Source organism: Patagioenas fasciata, chromosome 3 (genome assembly GCF_037038585.1).
Source record: "Patagioenas fasciata isolate bPatFas1 chromosome 3, bPatFas1.hap1, whole genome shotgun sequence".
Taxonomy (NCBI): domain Eukaryota; kingdom Metazoa; phylum Chordata; class Aves; order Columbiformes; family Columbidae; genus Patagioenas; species Patagioenas fasciata.
The window spans coordinates 23229541-23247662 of NC_092522.1; the positions used below are offsets into that span (position 1 = coordinate 23229541).

Below are 18122 nucleotides of genomic sequence, written 5' to 3' on the forward strand. Positions count from 1 at the left end.
CAAAAGGTTTTGAGATAGATTGAAAACCAGGTATTTTCACATGTAGTTCATCTATATGGTCATTGATATTTGTGAATGTTTTTTGATTGCTTTAAACGAAGTGACTTGATGTGATTCCAGTTCAGAACGGAGGTATGTTTTATAGCAGAAACTGTTACATTTCAACACAAATTGGATGCTCTTGTTAGTCTTGGCAGACCATGGCAGTCTTGTTGCTGACATGGAAATACTGAATTCTCCTTTAGAAGTGGTCCCAGTGGAACAAATTTCATCCTGGGGAAATGTGCCAGATAAGTAGCACAAGAATTTTTACAATCCAGAAAATAAGAGAATTAAACCTAGAAGGAAACATGAAGATTTTTATGACCGTGTCATGGTGCCTAGTTCCAACTGGTGTTCATTTAGTACCTACTCCAAAGACTTAAGAGCTCAGTTCATTCAGATGACAGTTATTAAAAAACAATATATTTTCCTACCACATCATTTACAAAATATGAGCTCTTAAAAACAGGGCTTTTAAAAGAAAGATGATGTTGAACCACATCAGTGTTTGGCAAAGTAAACTGTAATCCCTTGTAGTTCAAAAAATATAGTTTGATTCTGCAAAGTTAAAAGAAACGTCATGGAGGTTTTGCTTTTTGGTGGTGCTGGTTTGCCCTCAGAATAAATTTCTTGATCATTTTTGAGTTAAAACATGGTTTGCAAAGATTGTTGTTGGATTGTGGGATGTGTGGGGTTTTTTTATAAATACGATTAAACCATGAGAAATGGTATATTTTGAGCCATGTCTAAAAGCACGTGACACTGTACCTAATAATTCCCTCTCAGGTTACAATGCGCCATACCTCTCCGTGTACAGTGAAAATGCAATTGATATCTTTGACGTGAACTCCATGGAGTGGATTCAGACTATTCCTCTCAAAAAGGTAGCTTACTGTTTCAATATCAGTTAAAAAATATATCTAGACTCAGTATTGCTTTGCTGCAGTCATATCGGGTTTTTAAGCACATTAAAACTGCTCATTTAAAAACAATCAAACTAAAAGAAGAGCTACTGCCAAGAAACCAGTGCTTTTTGTTCAAAGTATAAGATGTGAAATGTGTTTTGCATGTGGTTTCAGTGTTTTAGATGAATGGTTGGTCTGGAACAGATTCATATGTTGGACTTGCTGATATTAGAGAGCAGTTTCTTGGTATCAGTTGTATTGGGCTTCACTGGGACTGATTGCATCTGTGTTACTGCCAAAGGATGGTGGATGTTAAACAGGTGGATAATTAAACAGGTTTGCAAAAAATTGATCTATCTGCTGCTGCATGAGAACAGTGTTAGATAGGGTTAGAACATTTTGGTTCAACCAGTACAAATACTAAAACACGAGGATGATGTCAGGTTTGGATAACTTACCAAAAGGAAGAAGTCTTTGAAAACTTCCTTGGTATTTAGTTTTCTTCTCAACTATATTTGGAAAGAAAAACTAGAAGTGGAGTTTTTTTCCCCATAGTTTAGACTGACTTCAACTTTGTGTTAGTGTCAACATAATTTCTTTAGCTGTCATTTCAGTAACAAGAAATTATCCTTGTGGTCTTGTGTTAGTTATTCAGTCTCCCTGTGTATCAATTTCCCACATGTCAGATGCAGACCAGGGCACTACAGCAATACTGTAAGGGTAGATAATGCAAAAATAAACTTGCTCAGCTGTTGACCATCTGAAGGAGAGAAGAAGAATCTGGTCTTTTAGACAAAATTTCCTTTACTGTTTTTGATATCCAATCGAAAACTGTTTAAATTATTAAACAGTTGGAGTGTTTTTTTTCTATACAGCAGAATGTGATTTAGCACTTTGATTAATATTTTGTTCAAGACTGCCCATATAATGGATGAAGCTACTTTCAATAAACAAGAATTGCTGCATCTCGGAGACTCAAGAATGGCAGTTTATTATGGAGAGTTTTGTTTCTAACACCAGTTGCAGATTCAGAGTGGAATGCTTCTTTCATTTTTGAAGTTGGAAATTACAGATACCAGTAGGTTTCAGCAAGCTGTATATACTCTGATCAAGTTATAAAGCATAGTTGTGACATGATACTAGCACAGAATAAAAGCATAGCTTATTGCTCTGTGCATCTAGTAGACAAAATTGAATTGTTGTATGAACTAGGCTTCTAACATAACTATTTATTTAGGTACTGGGAGGAATAGTGTTAACCCTATGTCTTTAAGTGGAACTTTAGGCAACTCCCTCTATACTCATTCTCCAAACAGAAGTTTCAAATCTAAAATTGTTTTATAGCTTTAATGACTGACTTGTTGTTACTCTTGAGAGCAGGAATGTGTTACTGGTGATAGGAGATGCTGCTCCCTCCAGCCTGCAGATCTTCTGTGGAGCTGGCTCTGCTCTGCCCAGTTACATTGTTCAGCTCCTGGGTTGGCTTCATCAGAGTGCTCCTTTTATACAGTTTATAATATACCTTGGAGCTTTCAGAATAAGATGCACTCTATTAATGTGAGTTATTACTGCTACAAGGACTGATTTTCCTTGTTTCAGGTACGACCCTTGAATACAGAAGGATCACTAAACCTTTTAGGCCTGGAGACAGTTAGATTAATATATTTCAAAAACAAAATGGCAGGTAAGTAAAGAGAAGCCAATTTTCATTGTGCACATTTTTGTTTAGAAAGAGCATTTTTTTTGGCCTCAATCGGTGCATTGTAGACAGTGATCTCTCGAATGTACGTGTGCTTGTTAATTTGGGAGAAAGCAAAAGCTTATAGATTCCACAGTGATTGCAATGATGTCTGGTAGGCAGGTGCTCTGAACTTTTTTTTTCCCTTTTGAATATTTAATGAAGACTTGAATGAAAACTGGAAAATAGAAAATAGAATGACTAGACGTTCCCTGCAAATGTGGGGTCACCTGCCAGGACACTGTCTAAAAATGCCTGCACAATTAAGGTCCTTTTGACCTTTTTTTCTTTTCAAAGCCTATTTCATAAGCATGGTTGTGAGTAAATTTCCTTAACCTTTTGTTTAACCTCCTAGATGGAGAGGGGGTGTGCTTTGATTTAACGCTCAAAACCTTTTTTTTAACAACTATTCTGAAAATAGTGAGAATAGACACTCTAGAAAGATATATATTCCTGTTGGCAGTATCTCAAGCAAACTGGTAGAAAAGGAATGACAGTGGTAGAGAGGAGCAATATGGTGGGAGTATGTAGAAAGAATTTTCAAGTCTAACAAAGATTCAACATTAAAAGTAGAGCAGAAGAGGAAAAAAAACTGGAGAGCATAAGGATCGGAAGTAAGGCTGATGGTTTGTTCCTGTATGCTTCTCACTGTTTCAGAAAAGGTTGCCAAACAGTCAAACATCCTCTGGGTGTACCGCTTTAGCTAGAGGAAAATACTTGCAGACTTGCCTAGAGATCCCACAGTTAATGTAATATCCAGTTGATCTTAAGGAAAGAAGAGATTTCAGTTGCGTACAAAACTGTTTTGGCAGTGAGCAGTAGGTGTTGGGTATGTTCAAGCTTATTAAGTGTAACTTTAGTCTCCATATGTAAAAAACAAGACAGAGCAGCTGCAGCATTCATTCAAAGTAACGCTCCTATTGTATGATTATCACTGCTATACATTTCATGTATTTATTAAAGATGTCTTGGCCAGACACACACATGTGGAAAAAATCTTCCATTTTCCCACAGTTGCACCAAAATACACCAGTGCTCAAACATTTCAAAAGGAGCAGTCTCTTTTTAGCAGGGACTGAATGAAAAATAGTCTTGCATTGAATTTCCAGACAACTGGCAAAACAAGAACGTTCTAGTGATTTTCAGTGAAAACTGCCGAAGGAAGTTTGAGATAAAGGATGGAGATCCTTTCCTGCCCACCTCAATGTTTTGTTTGAAAGAATTAATCAGTGGTGTTTTGGGAACATAGTTATGGCAGCTTGTGTGTGAAGAAAGGTTAAGTCTGTTGCTGTAAAACACAGTAGGTAGACCAAGAAAATCCATAAACCAAGGAGCATTTGTTCAGGTTTCATGGGAAATGGGTGGTGTCCAACACTAGCAAGAGCAGAGAAAATGCCATTGAGTTCAAATTCCATTAATACCTAATGACTTGTCCCGCTGGATCATCATATTTATATTGATTGCAGAGGGCGATGAACTGGTAGTTCCTGAGACATCAGATAACAGCCGGAAGCAAATGGTTCGAAACATCAACAACAAGCGCCGCTATTCATTCAGAGTACCAGAGGAGGAGAGGATGCAGCAGAGGAGGTCGGTATTCAACATGTACTTGTCCTCTGTACATGCCTGTAGGCCCTGAAGGACAGCGACTGATGCCAATGCCGTACTTCATTTGTTGCTTTCTGGAATGCCACTCAGATGCTTGTGTCTCTTCACAACCGCCTTAATCCTCAATGTTTAATTTCTGGTAATACCAGTTTGTACATGGATATGTACTGGATACACAAGTATTAATTACTTCAAATTAATTATGTCAAACAGCTGTAATTTGGAATGCATGTCTCAATACTGTATATAGGTACATAGGTGTACACATATACTGTATATATGAAGATCTGTAATAAATGCTTTGCAAAAGGAGATTACATTGGTAACTATGCATATGAATTAATTATTAATACTTTTAGAGTCTGGTTCTGCTTTTCTTTCTGAAGGCAATTCCACCCTCGCAGTATTCCAAGGCATCTGCTCTTTTGATTTATAAATTCAACTACATAAACATTCTAAAAATCTCAGAAAACTCGCCTCTTCAGAGAACATAGGACTTCAGGATGTGTTTCTAATAGAAGTCTTTAACAGGTCACAAATGCTTCCCTTAAATGGCAATAAAAATAGATCCGCACTACTCACAGTGTTCACAGAGGATGTTACTGACCATTTACTGTCACTCACTAAAGATGCCCTGCTGCTGTGCTAAGCTACACCCCAAGAACTGAGCAGTTCAGTTTTCTAACTACCAACATCTTCCAACAATGGTTGGCTCCCAGCTTTCCTATCTTTTTGCCTCTAAGAAGTGTAACAGCTGTGTACAGTGGAGATAAAATTCCAGTTCTTGCCTATTTGGAGCTGATTGCGGTTTGGTCTTTTAAAATTTCATTTATTCTGAGTTCTGAAATGCATCTTTGCCCTTTTGAAGAGCTTTTAATTCTGACCACAGACTGAGAAAGGTACTGCAGTATTATTTTAATTCTATTTTCATATTTTGTACTTCATTTTCATCTCCACTTTATAATGCATCACAAATGAGTTCTGCTTTTCCTCATCTTACAGAGCTTTTTATCAGCTCATAGTGGTTGTATATTCTTTGAATGTCAGTAACTATTGGGTATGGGCAAACAGCATTCTTTTCTTCTGGCCCCATTCCCTCTTTTCAAGCTGGAAGCTTGTCCATGCTGGTGCTGATAGCAAGGGTTTATCACTTTTAACATGGTTAAATAGTTATTTTCCATTTAAAATAAGCTGATAATCAAAGCTGTACGTGTTTTATAAATGTCCATCCTCGCCTGGAACGAAATACCCAAATAAAGTATTTTCTCTTCCAGGGAGATGCTACGTGATCCAGAAATGAGAAATAAATTAATTTCTAACCCAACTAATTTTAACCACATAGCACATATGGGTCCAGGAGATGGTATACAGATTCTCAAAGACCTTCCAATGGTAAGTACAAAACTACATGTGAGAGTGACTGACTGCAACAGAGGCTGCAAATAGGTGAAAGACAAATACAATTTTAAATTTGTATTCAGTGTGTTGATGTATTTCATATCTGGAGCAGTGTAACTAGAGGATATGAGCTGAAGATGCTCTTCTGTATGTGATAAAATTTAAACAAAGAGGATGACACTTGAGCATCGATGGGAGGAGGAAGAGTGGCCAGCTCCTCCTGAATTTTAAGGAAGGTTGGCCTTTCAGTGTTAATGATATTTTTTTAGAAACCATATGCAGGGACAAAATTAAGAGGATTTGGACCTGTGTTCTTTGTGGGAGTGGAAAGAGAAATTCCTTTCTCTGTGAACTGTCATTCAATTCCTTTCTTCTCTTCCCATGTTTAGCTCCAACTTAGCATCTCTCTTCACAGTGTCTTTCCCTCAGACCGTGGAACTGTAGGAGTTTCAGTGTGTGGTGACCCAGTTTCTTTCCATGCCAAAGATGCTATGTTTCACTTTAACTCAACTAGTCTCAATGAAACAGAACTTCTTACATAAAAACTGGCATTTTAAGTTTAAAAATGGAAAAAGGAATCATGTAATAGCACACACCTGTTCCTTTCCACAAAACCTTATGCAGGAAGTGTTCACCTGGAAGTTACTGAGATTTTTAATGAGCTGAAGACCAGTTAATATTTTGTTCATACTGCTTGCTTCAAGCTACATTGAGCATCTCGTTTGTGTATTCTGTATCGTTTTCTAAACTTGTCCACAATGACACAGATGTAATTCAGAAGATGCTAATTAGCACTGTAAGAAAGATCAAATAATATATCAAACAGATGACATGAGTACCACCACAAGACACAGGCATTAGTACTGTCTGAAGTGTAAAATCAGTGCTTTCTGAAATGATCATCATTATTACTTGGAGTTTGTGCAGAAGTAGCTGTTCAGATTGTGTTTTTCAGATGCTGAGAAGCCCAAACGAAACAACAGTAAGACTAGAAAATAAAGCGTGCCGTGCAGTTGCACCTGTTGAGGAGCAGAGCCTCTGGTCTCTAGATTCTCATTTTATCTCACTGGTGCAGCAAATGATACTCTTATGTTACACTTTACTGTAACATCTGCACATTGCAACTGAGCCCTTCCAGCACTGTGTTTTCCTTAGATGAGAATATGCAAAGAAGGGCAAGTATTTACTTGTACACTCTGAGAAACCTCTCAGTAGCAAATACATGCAGTGTAATTGAGCAAAAAACAACATCGTGTGCGTGTGTTTATCAATGAATAAAAAAATAAAGGAACCGATTCTAGAAAACACGTGACAAATCCAAGGAAGTTGGCAGGTAGTGTTTATCTTACCTAGATGTGAATATAGACATGTCTAATGTTAAACAAAGAACGATCATTTATTTCAGGGCAGGATATAGATCAGAATGTTTTTCCACTTTTCCATTTCTGGTGGGTTCTTTGAAATATTTCTGACTCTACTCAAGCACAGAAAATAATCTGCTACTGCTAAAGTTAGGGCAAAAGATATTCCATTTCACACCGTCAGTAGCTGAAAGTTCATGGGAATCAAAAGCTGCAAGGTTTCTTCATCAAGCTCTAAATCTGGCAAGTATGAAAGGAGGAATGATTTTATCCACAGAAGGGACTTTTCTAGACTTACATGGATTAATATTTCTTCAGCTACGTCATCTCTAAATGGCTTTGATCTTAAAATTCATCGTAATTATGCAAGTCTTGTGTTAGCTCAAAAGTCATATTTGAAGTTAGGGCTGGTACTTTGCTTCTAACCAATCAGTATGATGTTTTGAAAGAGATTAATCAGTCTCTTTCTGTGATGAGAAGACATTAGAAAATGTGTACAATATAGGATTTATTGCCACACTTGTTCCACGGCTGCAGCTTCTTTCTAAGTTTACTATTAAAAACTCATTCTTAACTCAATCTTAATGCTGGGAGATGTCACTGCAGATAAAGCAAATTTGACATGTATTTTTCCAGCAGCTTCTCGCAATATCATACTGTATTTGTATTCCTAACTTAACGGGTACAGAATTGCTTCAGTCACAGGACTTGAAAGTGTGTGAATTTGAAAAGGAAAGTTGAGATTAGGAAATAACTGTTGTGTTGAGCTACTTCAGTCCAGGCAGCTTTTTCTTTTCCAATGTCTTCCTGTAAGGTATTTGGCTGGACTGAGTTTTCATTTAGTCTGTTCCAAATTACCTGCTTTCTTTCTCAGGCACAAATATACAAGAGAAGGAGTTGCACATGCATATGATGATATGCATTTAGTCTGATGTTTTATTTGAAAGATAAATTTAGAATTAAAAGAGAGGATGGAAAGAAAGGATGTTTCCTGGAGAATCAGTGCACAAGGTAAAGAATACTCATTCAAACCTGTGTACAGTTCATCTCTAATAGTGGTTTCTTTACAAGGGCTTGGAATTATTTCATACCTTGTTCCAAAAAGGTGAATAGCTATTTTTTTTGTGCTCCTTGGCATGTGTGGTAGTTTTGCAGCTGGAACATCTTCCTCATATTTTTAAATAGATTAGTATGTTTCAAGAGAAAAAGTATTTCTTTTTAAAGAGCTATGGGAAAGACTGCAGCATTTCACTTTGTGAGTGCCTGTTTCTGTTTATGAACACAGACGATAAAATAGATTTTTGCATTTAAAGAGGGCTACCGCTAGGGGGAATAAGTAGTGCAAGGCTGAGAGTTCTCTCAAATTCTCTTCATCCAACTATTTTAGGTGATATAGCTCCTTTTTTAGTGGATACTGGAATGCAGAAAGTGTATAAAAGAATGGACTGGGCTTTTCCATTTGCAGTTTCTTGCAAATTAGTAGAGCAATTTCAAATTTGACTGTATCTACTGATACAAATTTGTTCATTCAGCATGAGCTTTCACTGAAGTCAGTATTGTGCTATGTAGGCAGAAGGCTCCTTAGTAATAAATAGGCTTTAATAGAAAATAGGTAATTTAATCTCTGTGTTGGATGAAATTGTTACAAACTAAATAGCCAGCTCAGCCTAGCTTTTATCTAGCATCCATGGATGAACTTCATAAAGCAAATGACTATTTTTTTAATAAATACCTTTATTTATGAATATATACAGGGTGTTTCAAAAAGGTGGAGCCAATTTGAAATCACTATATCTCTGCAACCACGAACCACGCATGAATGAAACTCTTACCACTAGAAAGGGCAAGGCATAGAGTTTCAAGGGATTACCGCTAGATAACTCATTAATCCATTTGTACATGTTTGTGTAACATGTTACCGCCTTGAAATATACTGCTTTGAAATTGGGTCCATCTTTTTGAAATACCCTGTACGTATTCACTTCATATGCGCAATGCGTATCAAATCAAAATGTATCTCTGCAGTCCTACTAACCTGCCCCTGCTGCCTTTTTCAGGGGAAATGGCAAAAACTGAACAAAATGCAGAATTAGATATGGTAGCGGTGGCCCTTGCATGAGTGGGCAGGAGGGGACAGACATTGCATATGTGTTCCCTGGCATAGCTGCCTGCTGGATGCAGAGCCAGGGGGAGATTGCTTCCTCTCTGCCCTCTAGTGCTCTTAATGATAGCTTATAAAAGACCCACTTTAGAGCATGCAATTTGTATTGTAAATGTACAAAACAAAAATTGGAAAAATTGAATATTTTAAACTCTACTGGGCTATTTGGTGTGTTGTAAACAAAACATGCCTATGTATGTGTGACACATCTCTCTGCGTGGGATTGCCCTTGCTGAGGCAGCCACACCAGGAGGAAAGATGTTTTCTCTGTGCATTGTTTCTGATGTCTTGCTATGCAACAGGCACATGGCGTGAACAGTGAGATATGTTCATGGCAAATTGCAGTCTGTTCGCCTGGTCCCACATTCTCTCCATGAATGGGCACCCTTGACTCCCATATAGCCCTGTGTTTGGGCAAGCACGGACATGCCCAAGGCTCAGAGTGAGATCAGCTTTAAGAGAGAAAATATTACAGGTTATCAGTCAATTATAAATTTGCACTCTTCTTCCTGGCGAGCAGTTACTCAGGGGTCTGGCTTTGACAAACAAGTTTTTGGGCTACAACACAACAGAAACCTGAAGTGCTTGTTTGCCATTAAAAGAGCTGTAATCAGTACATATTTGTATTTTATTGATGTGGATACTAGAACTGGGTCATTGTCTTGTTTTGTACAATTTAGAATCGTTCCTGTTAGTATATCCCCAAACTTATTTATTTACATGTTTTTCTTCCCTAGCAGCCTGTCACCAATTAACTGGCCTTACAGTCTGGCCTCCCTTCTGCCCTCTTGTCCCTTGAAGCCACTTTATCGTGGATGCTCCTTTGTAGTGAAGATCTGAAATCTGGAACTGCACTTACTGCAGCACAGACCACCTCTCTGTGTACATCAGATGTACAGGATTGATTTTGCTTTCATATTCTGCATGCCTAAGTATTTCATATACAAAAGCTAGTCTTGACTGCCATTATATTTGAACATTATGCTTCAGTTTGACCTCATTATACATAAGCCATTATACCTTCATTCTAGATGATGTGTGAAACTTTGCTTGTTTCAAATGAGAAACTTTTGGAGTAAATGGATACTTACTCAGATTTGGGCTTCTTTAAAGAAAGTGGGAACCTCATGCATGCAGCTAATGGTGGAGTCCATGGAGGAAGTTCCATGGAGGACCGTTTTTAAAATGTTGCCGTATTGTGGCTTTCTCACATCCATGAATGCTGGCTAAATATTTTAATGGTCTGCAGTTGGCCTACCCTCTGCTTTTGAGCTTCTCATTTTAGATGTTGCCTTTTCTCCCTTACTGGCTTTTAGGAATGTAGCTGGCTTTGCTGCCAGTTCTCTGTTGTGAGCAGATAACTTGGCAAAGTCTGCTTTCATGGACCATTCTTGAAATGGTGGCTTCTTGTACTGATACTTAGATGCCACTAAACTTACTAATGACAGTTCAATGTATATTGTGTCTTATATGCCATGATGTGGTAATTGATCTTTTGGTTAACATGCAGAGCCTCATAATAATTGTGTTTAGGGGAAAAAAAAAAAAAAAAAGTTGGATTTCACCAGCTGAACTGAAGAGAACAGTAATAATAATGTTTGATAATATGTATTGCGATGTGACTTAATGTTCTTCCAAACTTTAATACGTTCCACATACAAAAAGTAGTGCCTTAGGTTTAGCGGAGGGGTAAGCTATATTTTTACCATATTTTATTTTTTTAAGTCCTAACATTTCTAACGTTACTCAGATGTGTTTTAAGGTGATGAAATCAGTTGGGCAAGGGAAAGAGAAAATTAGAAGTTAGAAATCAGACAAGGTGTTCTGATTTGCTGGTGGCCGCTGGGCAAACCACCCCCTCGCAGCCTGCCCTGCTGGACATGTACAGGTGGCACAGGGAGGAACATGGAGCCTTGAAATGCTCCCCCATTAAACCTCAATTGAGATGACTTTAAATTACAAGAGCACTTGTGTCAGCACATGCTGTAGAGATTAATTAGAAGTTGTTTCTGTTTAATTTGTGGGATTATTTCTCCCCTCTCTTTCTTTACATCACGCTCTGGGAGCACATTGCTCCGTTGACCTATTAAAAACATTTTAATTTCCCAAGACTTTTGCACCTTATCTGCTGAGGGACTAGTCTGCTGCAGCACAGAGAGAGGGCAGAGCGAAGTCTCTTGGTGACTAAAGCGCTGTGAGGATTCAGTGAGTGAGTAGGACAACAGAAGCCTTGGGTCGTCTGTCTGTCTGCAGCGCAGTAAATTTTCCCAGTTGTCTGATACTAACCAACTCCTTCCCACCCAACCTCTGTCCCTCTCCTGTCAAAACACTGTTCCCTCCCCTTAGAAATACTCTGTGTTTGTTGTACGGGTGATACTTAATTTTAATGGTATCGCTAAAATGCATGAATAACAGAAGGAAATCTCTTATGATCTTTAACTGTTGTGTATTCTCATCTTTTCTTCTCCCCACACCATCTCACCTGTGTTCACCTTCCTTTGTTTGTGTTATGTCTATTTTAGATTGTAAGCTCCTCAAGGCAGGGAACTGATGCTTCTTGACTGTCTGTAAAGCACCTTTTACAACTGTGGTGCTCTTTGAAATATCAAATAATAATAAATATTAGAATCGATTCCCAATGAGTTAAAAGTTTTATTTGTTTTTAATGTTCTAGCAACAGCAAGGGCAGCAGGCCCGTATGACACCACGTAAGGAAGGTGCTCGGAGGACTGGGGGTGACAATGTAAGAACCTGTGTGTTGGTGGGCGAGCAGGGTTGCTGTTTGGCTCTCTGTCAATGTCTGACTGCTCTTGCCGACTGCTGTTGCCGATGTAACCTGTACAACCATCCTTCATTGCTTTCTCTCTCTGTTGTCTTTGATAGCAGCGTTCCCCTTACCAATTCCCTCATCATCATCACTCCCGTCTGATCTCCTCTCCGAGCAACTTTGAGCACATCTACCACATGACTGTTAATTCAGCCGAAAAATTCCTCTCTTACGATTCCATAAACCCTGCATTTTCCCCGCCTCCGCGCTCTGTCCTCGGTACTCCAGACTTAATGACTCTGAGGGTATGAACGGCTGAGTCAGGTGTTCACTCTACTAACACTGTGTGGTTTTCCTTTTGCCTGGCTATTAACATGGGAGAAAAACCCTTGTGAGCAGTTTCTTTGATTTTCTGTGGTCTTTTTGCAGCTCTGACATGCCAAGAAACAGATACTTCATCGCTTTAGAAAAAAGGGAAGAAGCATATGACAACTGGGCTGAACCTTTAGCTATGAGCATAGCATTTTTGATCACCAGGAAGGATGTGGGAATTTCAAATGACAAGTTCTCTGTTCCACAGGGTTCATCCTCGGCAGTCAGTGGCAGGACGCTGTGTATGGGGTCGCATTAGGAAAAGGTTCTGGATTCTGTCTGTGTTGGACCAGTCTTTCAAATTGCTCGTTCATGATGAAATCATGGAGTGTACAAGAATGTTTACACAGTACTGTACATAGATTGAGAGAGAGACAGGTTGTGCCTCAGTTTCTAGGTTAAAGTAAACAAGTGAAGTTAGAGTATGTACAAGCAAGACCAGAATTTAAAGATGGTAACTTGCCAATGTAGATCCTCTTAATCCTGGTAAGCAGGAGCTGAGGTAAGATACTGTTCTGTAGATATCCTTCCAACTGGAATGTAAACTGGAAGGGTAGAAGTGATCTTGTCTTTTTTGTTGTATTGTGCATCCTAGTCTGACTAGGTGGGGGTCGCTGGGTCCTGTGGTCACACAAGCCATCCAAAAACAGGCACACACATACGTGCTGTGCATTGTAATTGTGTGCTGCGCTGTAGCCTGCAGTTCTCCTGGGGACAGATTCGCAGATAAATCAGGAATAAACTATGAGGTAGAGGTGTGTGTCGGTGGTTGGTTGCTCAGGTTTTGTATGGGTCTGAGCCGTGTCTGTTGCTGTAATGGAAACGCTCCTGTTGGTTTCTGTGGCCTTCAGACACGCCTGGCAAACCTTCACTGCCAGGCTGCTTCAAGTGCCTTTGCATTGCTGTTCTAGATCTCTGTCACTGGGAAGATTTTTGGATCTATACCTGCATACAATACTAGAGCGAACGTAAAATGCAGGAAGAAAATTAATCTCTACTATATGGCTTCAAAACAAATTTGTACAGCTAAGCTTTGGTTATGTGTTGTGAAGTGCCAGTTGTCACAGCCATTAGTAATTAAAAAAATGAAGTTGCAGCATTTTGGAAAATGTGCCCTGTGATGACAGGTCTGTATTTACCCTGGCTTGTCTGGTAAGAAGAGAGATGCAAATGCACAAGAGGAATGTTCTATTAAAAAAAAAATAAAAATGTTAAGCCAAATTGAAATTTGTTTATCTCTTAGAAGATCATTATAGGGTCACTGAAGTTGTATTTCAGTTATGGCTTTAACAAAGTTTTTTTTAATCCAACTGTACTATACAATTTTCTATGTTTAATATGCAGTGATGCATCACCAGACTGTGACCCACCCTCTACCTTTCCTTTCTCATGTGAGTAGTCTTCCTGGGATCAGCAAGAAATGACCCCTGGTGTTTCAGACAATTAACTCTTAATTTTTACTTTAGGAGCATCCTTCATCTTAATATTGCAGCCTTCTAGCAAAAATCAGGAAAAAAACCAAAGTGGGCAACCTGGAGTGTTGAGTTCTTGAGCCTGTTAGCTCCTTGGAGCACTAGAGGTTTAGTCCTGTGTGAAGAAAAGCTCTTTGACTCCTTGGTGGCTTGAGGGTAGAACAGCTGTAAGCTGTATGGAAAGCAAGGCTGCGAATTTTGGTGTTGTGTGTGTCCAATCCCCGCTTTGTTTCTGGAGATTTTAGTGTGAGAAGGGCTAGTACTCCCTCCGAGGGGACTGTGGTAATGGAACCAAACAAGCATGGAATCCATAGGGGAATTGAAAAATGACCGATTAAAGTAGGCTTTTGGAGTCTATCGTATTATTTAATGGCAGAATTAAAAAGCTCAGGTTTATAATGTAGTGAACAGAAGGCTACTTAAAAACAGAAAACCCAAAACAACAAGGAGCAGCAGGATGGCCAGAGAAGCAGAGCTGAACAAGTCCCTGTGGGCGTTGTAACTGCTCAGTTGGCCCGTGTGGCTGTTCTGGCCCCACTCCTGAGCAGGCAGCGTGGGGGCCGTGGGTGCTCGGTGTCCCTGCGGAGCCGCCGGCGCAGCAGTGATTGCACGAACACAGACACAGCGCCGCAGCAGCTCCCGGCCCTCCTGGCAATGGACGCACTGAACTCATTGGGCCTTGCACCCTATTTCACAGTGATTCACTTTGCTCAGCAAGCAGCTTCTCTGCTGCTGATATTTCAGTTTTTTTTACTCTTCCCCCACCTTTCTCCATTCGGTTCAGCAGTGGGGTGAATTTCCCTGCTGGGATTTGAATTGTTGCTCTAAATGAGGGGTTTTTGTCTCTCTCTTCTAAGTAATGCAAGCTCAGGTTTCTTTTTTTTCCCCTTTGTTTTTAACTTGCTGCATTTTGCTGCTTTATAATTACTGCTAATAACTGCCATTTATTTTCCTTTGAATTCCCTTTCTGCATCATGTGCATATGACTTTCCAGGGGTTTTGGTCCAAAATGCCAGGGTCTCTGGCATGTGCTTATTTTATTTTTAGAACAAAGAACAGTGAAAGATTTGCTTTGTGGAGAAACTTTCTACAAGGAATTACATGGACTTTGCAAACTGAGGTCATGAAAAATAATCATCATTAGAATACACTATTAAAAGAAATGAGTCTCTTTCATGCACCCACTGGGTCCCTCCTTCCCGTGATGCCTGCGTGTTTGCAGTCGCTGATAAGGAGCTTTAATCACTTTATCATTAAACATAATTGTTCTCTTTGCAAAATGAGCCATTGTAGGTTTATACAAGTACTGAAGACCTTCCTTGCAGCTCCAGTGTACTAACCACATGTCTGCATGGTGCTGCCCTTGGCTTTCCTTCGTTTCTCAAAACACAGCAGTAGCTTATTCCTGAGCCCATTAGTTCTAGTTCCTCTGTGGATTGTCAGGGGAGCCTCCATGGTTTATGTACAGCCAGGATGCTCATACTCTCACCTGCAACTCACATTATTGTGTGGCGAAGGACACAGGGGCAGAAATTGAGTATTTTGTACTGCAAAGTAGGTTGGTTGTTCACATTTAAAAAAAAAAAAGAACAGGGCAAGGTAAACAAGAGACAGCAGTATGATCCTACAAATGATTTAACAGACTTTTTTAAGCCTTCAGGTATAAATCTTCATTGAGAATCGTGCAGCAATGGATAAGGAGACAATTAATTTATTTTTTTTTTATTGGTAAGGTCTCTGATTCTCTTTTGTTGGTGTTTGAGAGAGATCTGGGAACAGGAGGAGAGATTTCGATTCTTCCTTGTCTGTTGCATGTTAAAAATCAGGCATTTCTAGCCCACTGGGAGAATGAGAAGCAAAGGGTTAACTGTAAGAGCAAAGGGGTTTGTTAGAGCAGCGACTCTAAGGATCATGGTAAGGCTGCATTTAACAGCAGGTTGGTAACAATTATCTGAAAAAGTCTGAACTGTATCAAATCTGTTCCTACAAAGCCTCTATTTAATTATCCATTTTAAAATACAGGTAGAGAAATGAGTAGTAGCTGTGGGTCTCTGAAAAAATACCCTTGTGGGGGGTTGGAATCATTGTCTGGTCTGAATTTTCATAGTTTAAAAAGGCATTGCAATTGCAACTTGCTTTATATGTGGCTGCTTTATCTCAGAGTGAGGATGGGGAAATAATTATATATAAATAGGAAGAAATTAACAGTTATTGCAGGGGGTGTTTTGTAAAGTGGAAGTAAACTAAGTCTCAGAGCTACCTGTAGTTCTTTTCACATTCTGCATCTGTAAAGGTTCCCTAAACCTAATTTTAGTTAATGATGGTGACTTAGTAGTGCAAATCATGTTAGGAGCAGGATGAAGTCTCATAGAATCACAGAATTACTTAGGTTGGAAAAGACCTTTGAGATCGAGTCTAACCATTATTTAGCCAGAGATGAAATGATACACATGGGCAATAGAAAGTCCCTCTGTCCTAAGAAACCGACTCGTATACAGAAAGATGGGCTAAATAAGCTGAGAAGCCTTTTCCCCTTAGATCAACTGTGAGTTAACAGAAGCTGAAATAAAATCTCCCAGAACTCACCTCAAAGTGCTCTTTTCCCTTCTTTTAGTGACAACTTAGGTTTAAGGAACTACCATGTCCATGTAGAGAAATTGTGGTTTATTTCTTCCTTCAGTAAAGGACCACGTCAGTCCGGTAACTTACCAATTTAGAAAATCACACGGGATCTCAGGATGCAAAACAGGAGCGATAATCAAAATATGTAGAAAAACAGTGGCAGGTGCTCTGGTCATCTTTGAACGGGCTGAAAACAGGAGGCTGATTCTCACTTTGGCTGAACTGGTGTAGGTGTGGAGTAATGCTGTTAATACCTTTGGAATTAGATAAGTAAATGAAATACAGATTGATCCACTGTGTGTTCATAACTCTGCAGGCATTAGGGATTAACATGGTTATTGTATAAAGTTACACATGTATGGCCCAAACCATGGCATCAAAGAGAGTAATTTTAATAAGATCCTTGGAAGCCTGTGTTCAGAAAGAATGCATTATGCAATATGACTTATCTATAGCAGCTTAATGAGGCTTGCAAACCATCCTTTCAAGGAAATTCTTGAATTATTAGATATACTTTTTCAGTTGTCTGCATATGTCCATGTAATTCAACACTTCTCTGTCGCGTTGCCGTGTGCTTCCAGTCTCTGCACTAAACTGCAGAATATTATTTTGCGAATTTTGCTGACTTGCTGCCCAGATAATTCAGCTCTGGTAAGGTTGGGGTTTTAATGTATTTTGGGGCCTTCCTTCATAACATCCAAGGCTGAGCCGGCAGTCAATAAGTAAATATGTCATTGTGTGTGTCTGCATTGCAGAATCTTCGGCCTCAGGAAAGTCGGACCATGTTCAGTGGCTCTGTCAGTATCCCATCAATCACGAAATCGCGCACAGAACCGGGACGATCGATGAGTGCAAGCAGCGGGTTAGCAGCACGTAAGCAAACTACAGTGTTGCTTTGGGGTCTATGCACAAGTATTTTAGCAAAATGGTTGTCTGGAATTGCTTCTATCCGTATTGCCACTAGACAGGGTTTCCAGAAGGGATGGCTGACTGTGTTCCCATGGAGGGGAAGCACAGTATTTTAATCTTGCTTTCAAAGGAGCTCATGGATAAGCAGCTAGCACTTTTGAGAGCCCTACATTTGTAAGTTCTCAAATTTTTAAGACTGATGTCAGGATCAACATTACATTCTTATTCTTGGGACTGCTTTGCTGCTGCTTAAATGTTTTAAATCAGCAGCAAGTTGTTCACCGGTTCCATGCATCAATTTTGTTGCTGAACTGTGTAGAGCTCTTGATGCCTCTCTCGCTGCTAGTGCGAAGAGAAAGCAGTAGAAAACTGGCTGCTGGTGAGAAGAGTTGCATTGCATTGCAAACACCTTTCCTAGTGCTGCCTTTGTGTGCCAGAGTCAGCACAGTCACGTGTACCGAGACCAGGCAAGCGACTCGATAGTGGACCATGTGAAAACAGAGGCAAGACTGGTGTCCCAGCTTTTCTGGGTGTTTTCCCTTGCTGTGGCGCACATTGCGATTGTTGCACATTGGCCGCTGTTTGCAGAGTCTGTTTGCTGGGTCTGTACCTGCAAGTGTGCTGATGCTGACATGCCAAGGGAGGGACCAAGGGATCCCCAGGAAAAGCTGCAGCTGGCAGCAGACAGGGTAAAAGGCCAGGCAGCCTGCAAGCCATGAGCTGAGTATCTTGGGCCGTGCTGGAGGAAAGCAGAAGTACCCAGAGAA

The 18122-nt window shown here is 39.7% G+C and overlaps 1 protein-coding gene across 8 annotated transcripts in view; it reads left to right on the top strand.

Moving 5' to 3' along the window:
* Positions 1-18122, top strand: part of CDC42BPA (CDC42 binding protein kinase alpha) — a 194235-nt gene that overhangs the window by 169768 nt on the left and 6345 nt on the right. For 2 of the 8 annotated variants that reach the window (XM_065834823.2, XM_065834821.2), the window contains 7 exons: positions 829-926; positions 2547-2631; positions 4152-4275; positions 5568-5685; positions 11888-11956; positions 12097-12285; positions 17202-17319. In XM_065834823.2, the coding sequence (XP_065690895.1) occupies positions 829-926; positions 2547-2631; positions 4152-4275; positions 5568-5685; positions 11888-11956; positions 12097-12285; positions 17202-17319 (801 nt within the window). Of the gene's footprint in view, positions 1-828; positions 927-2546; positions 2632-4151; positions 4276-5567; positions 5686-7926; positions 9920-9950; positions 11848-11887; positions 11957-12096; positions 12286-17201; positions 17320-18122 lie in introns of those variants that run through there. The other 6 variants (XM_065834825.2, XM_065834824.2, XM_065834822.2 and 3 more) reach the window with 5 other exon arrangements.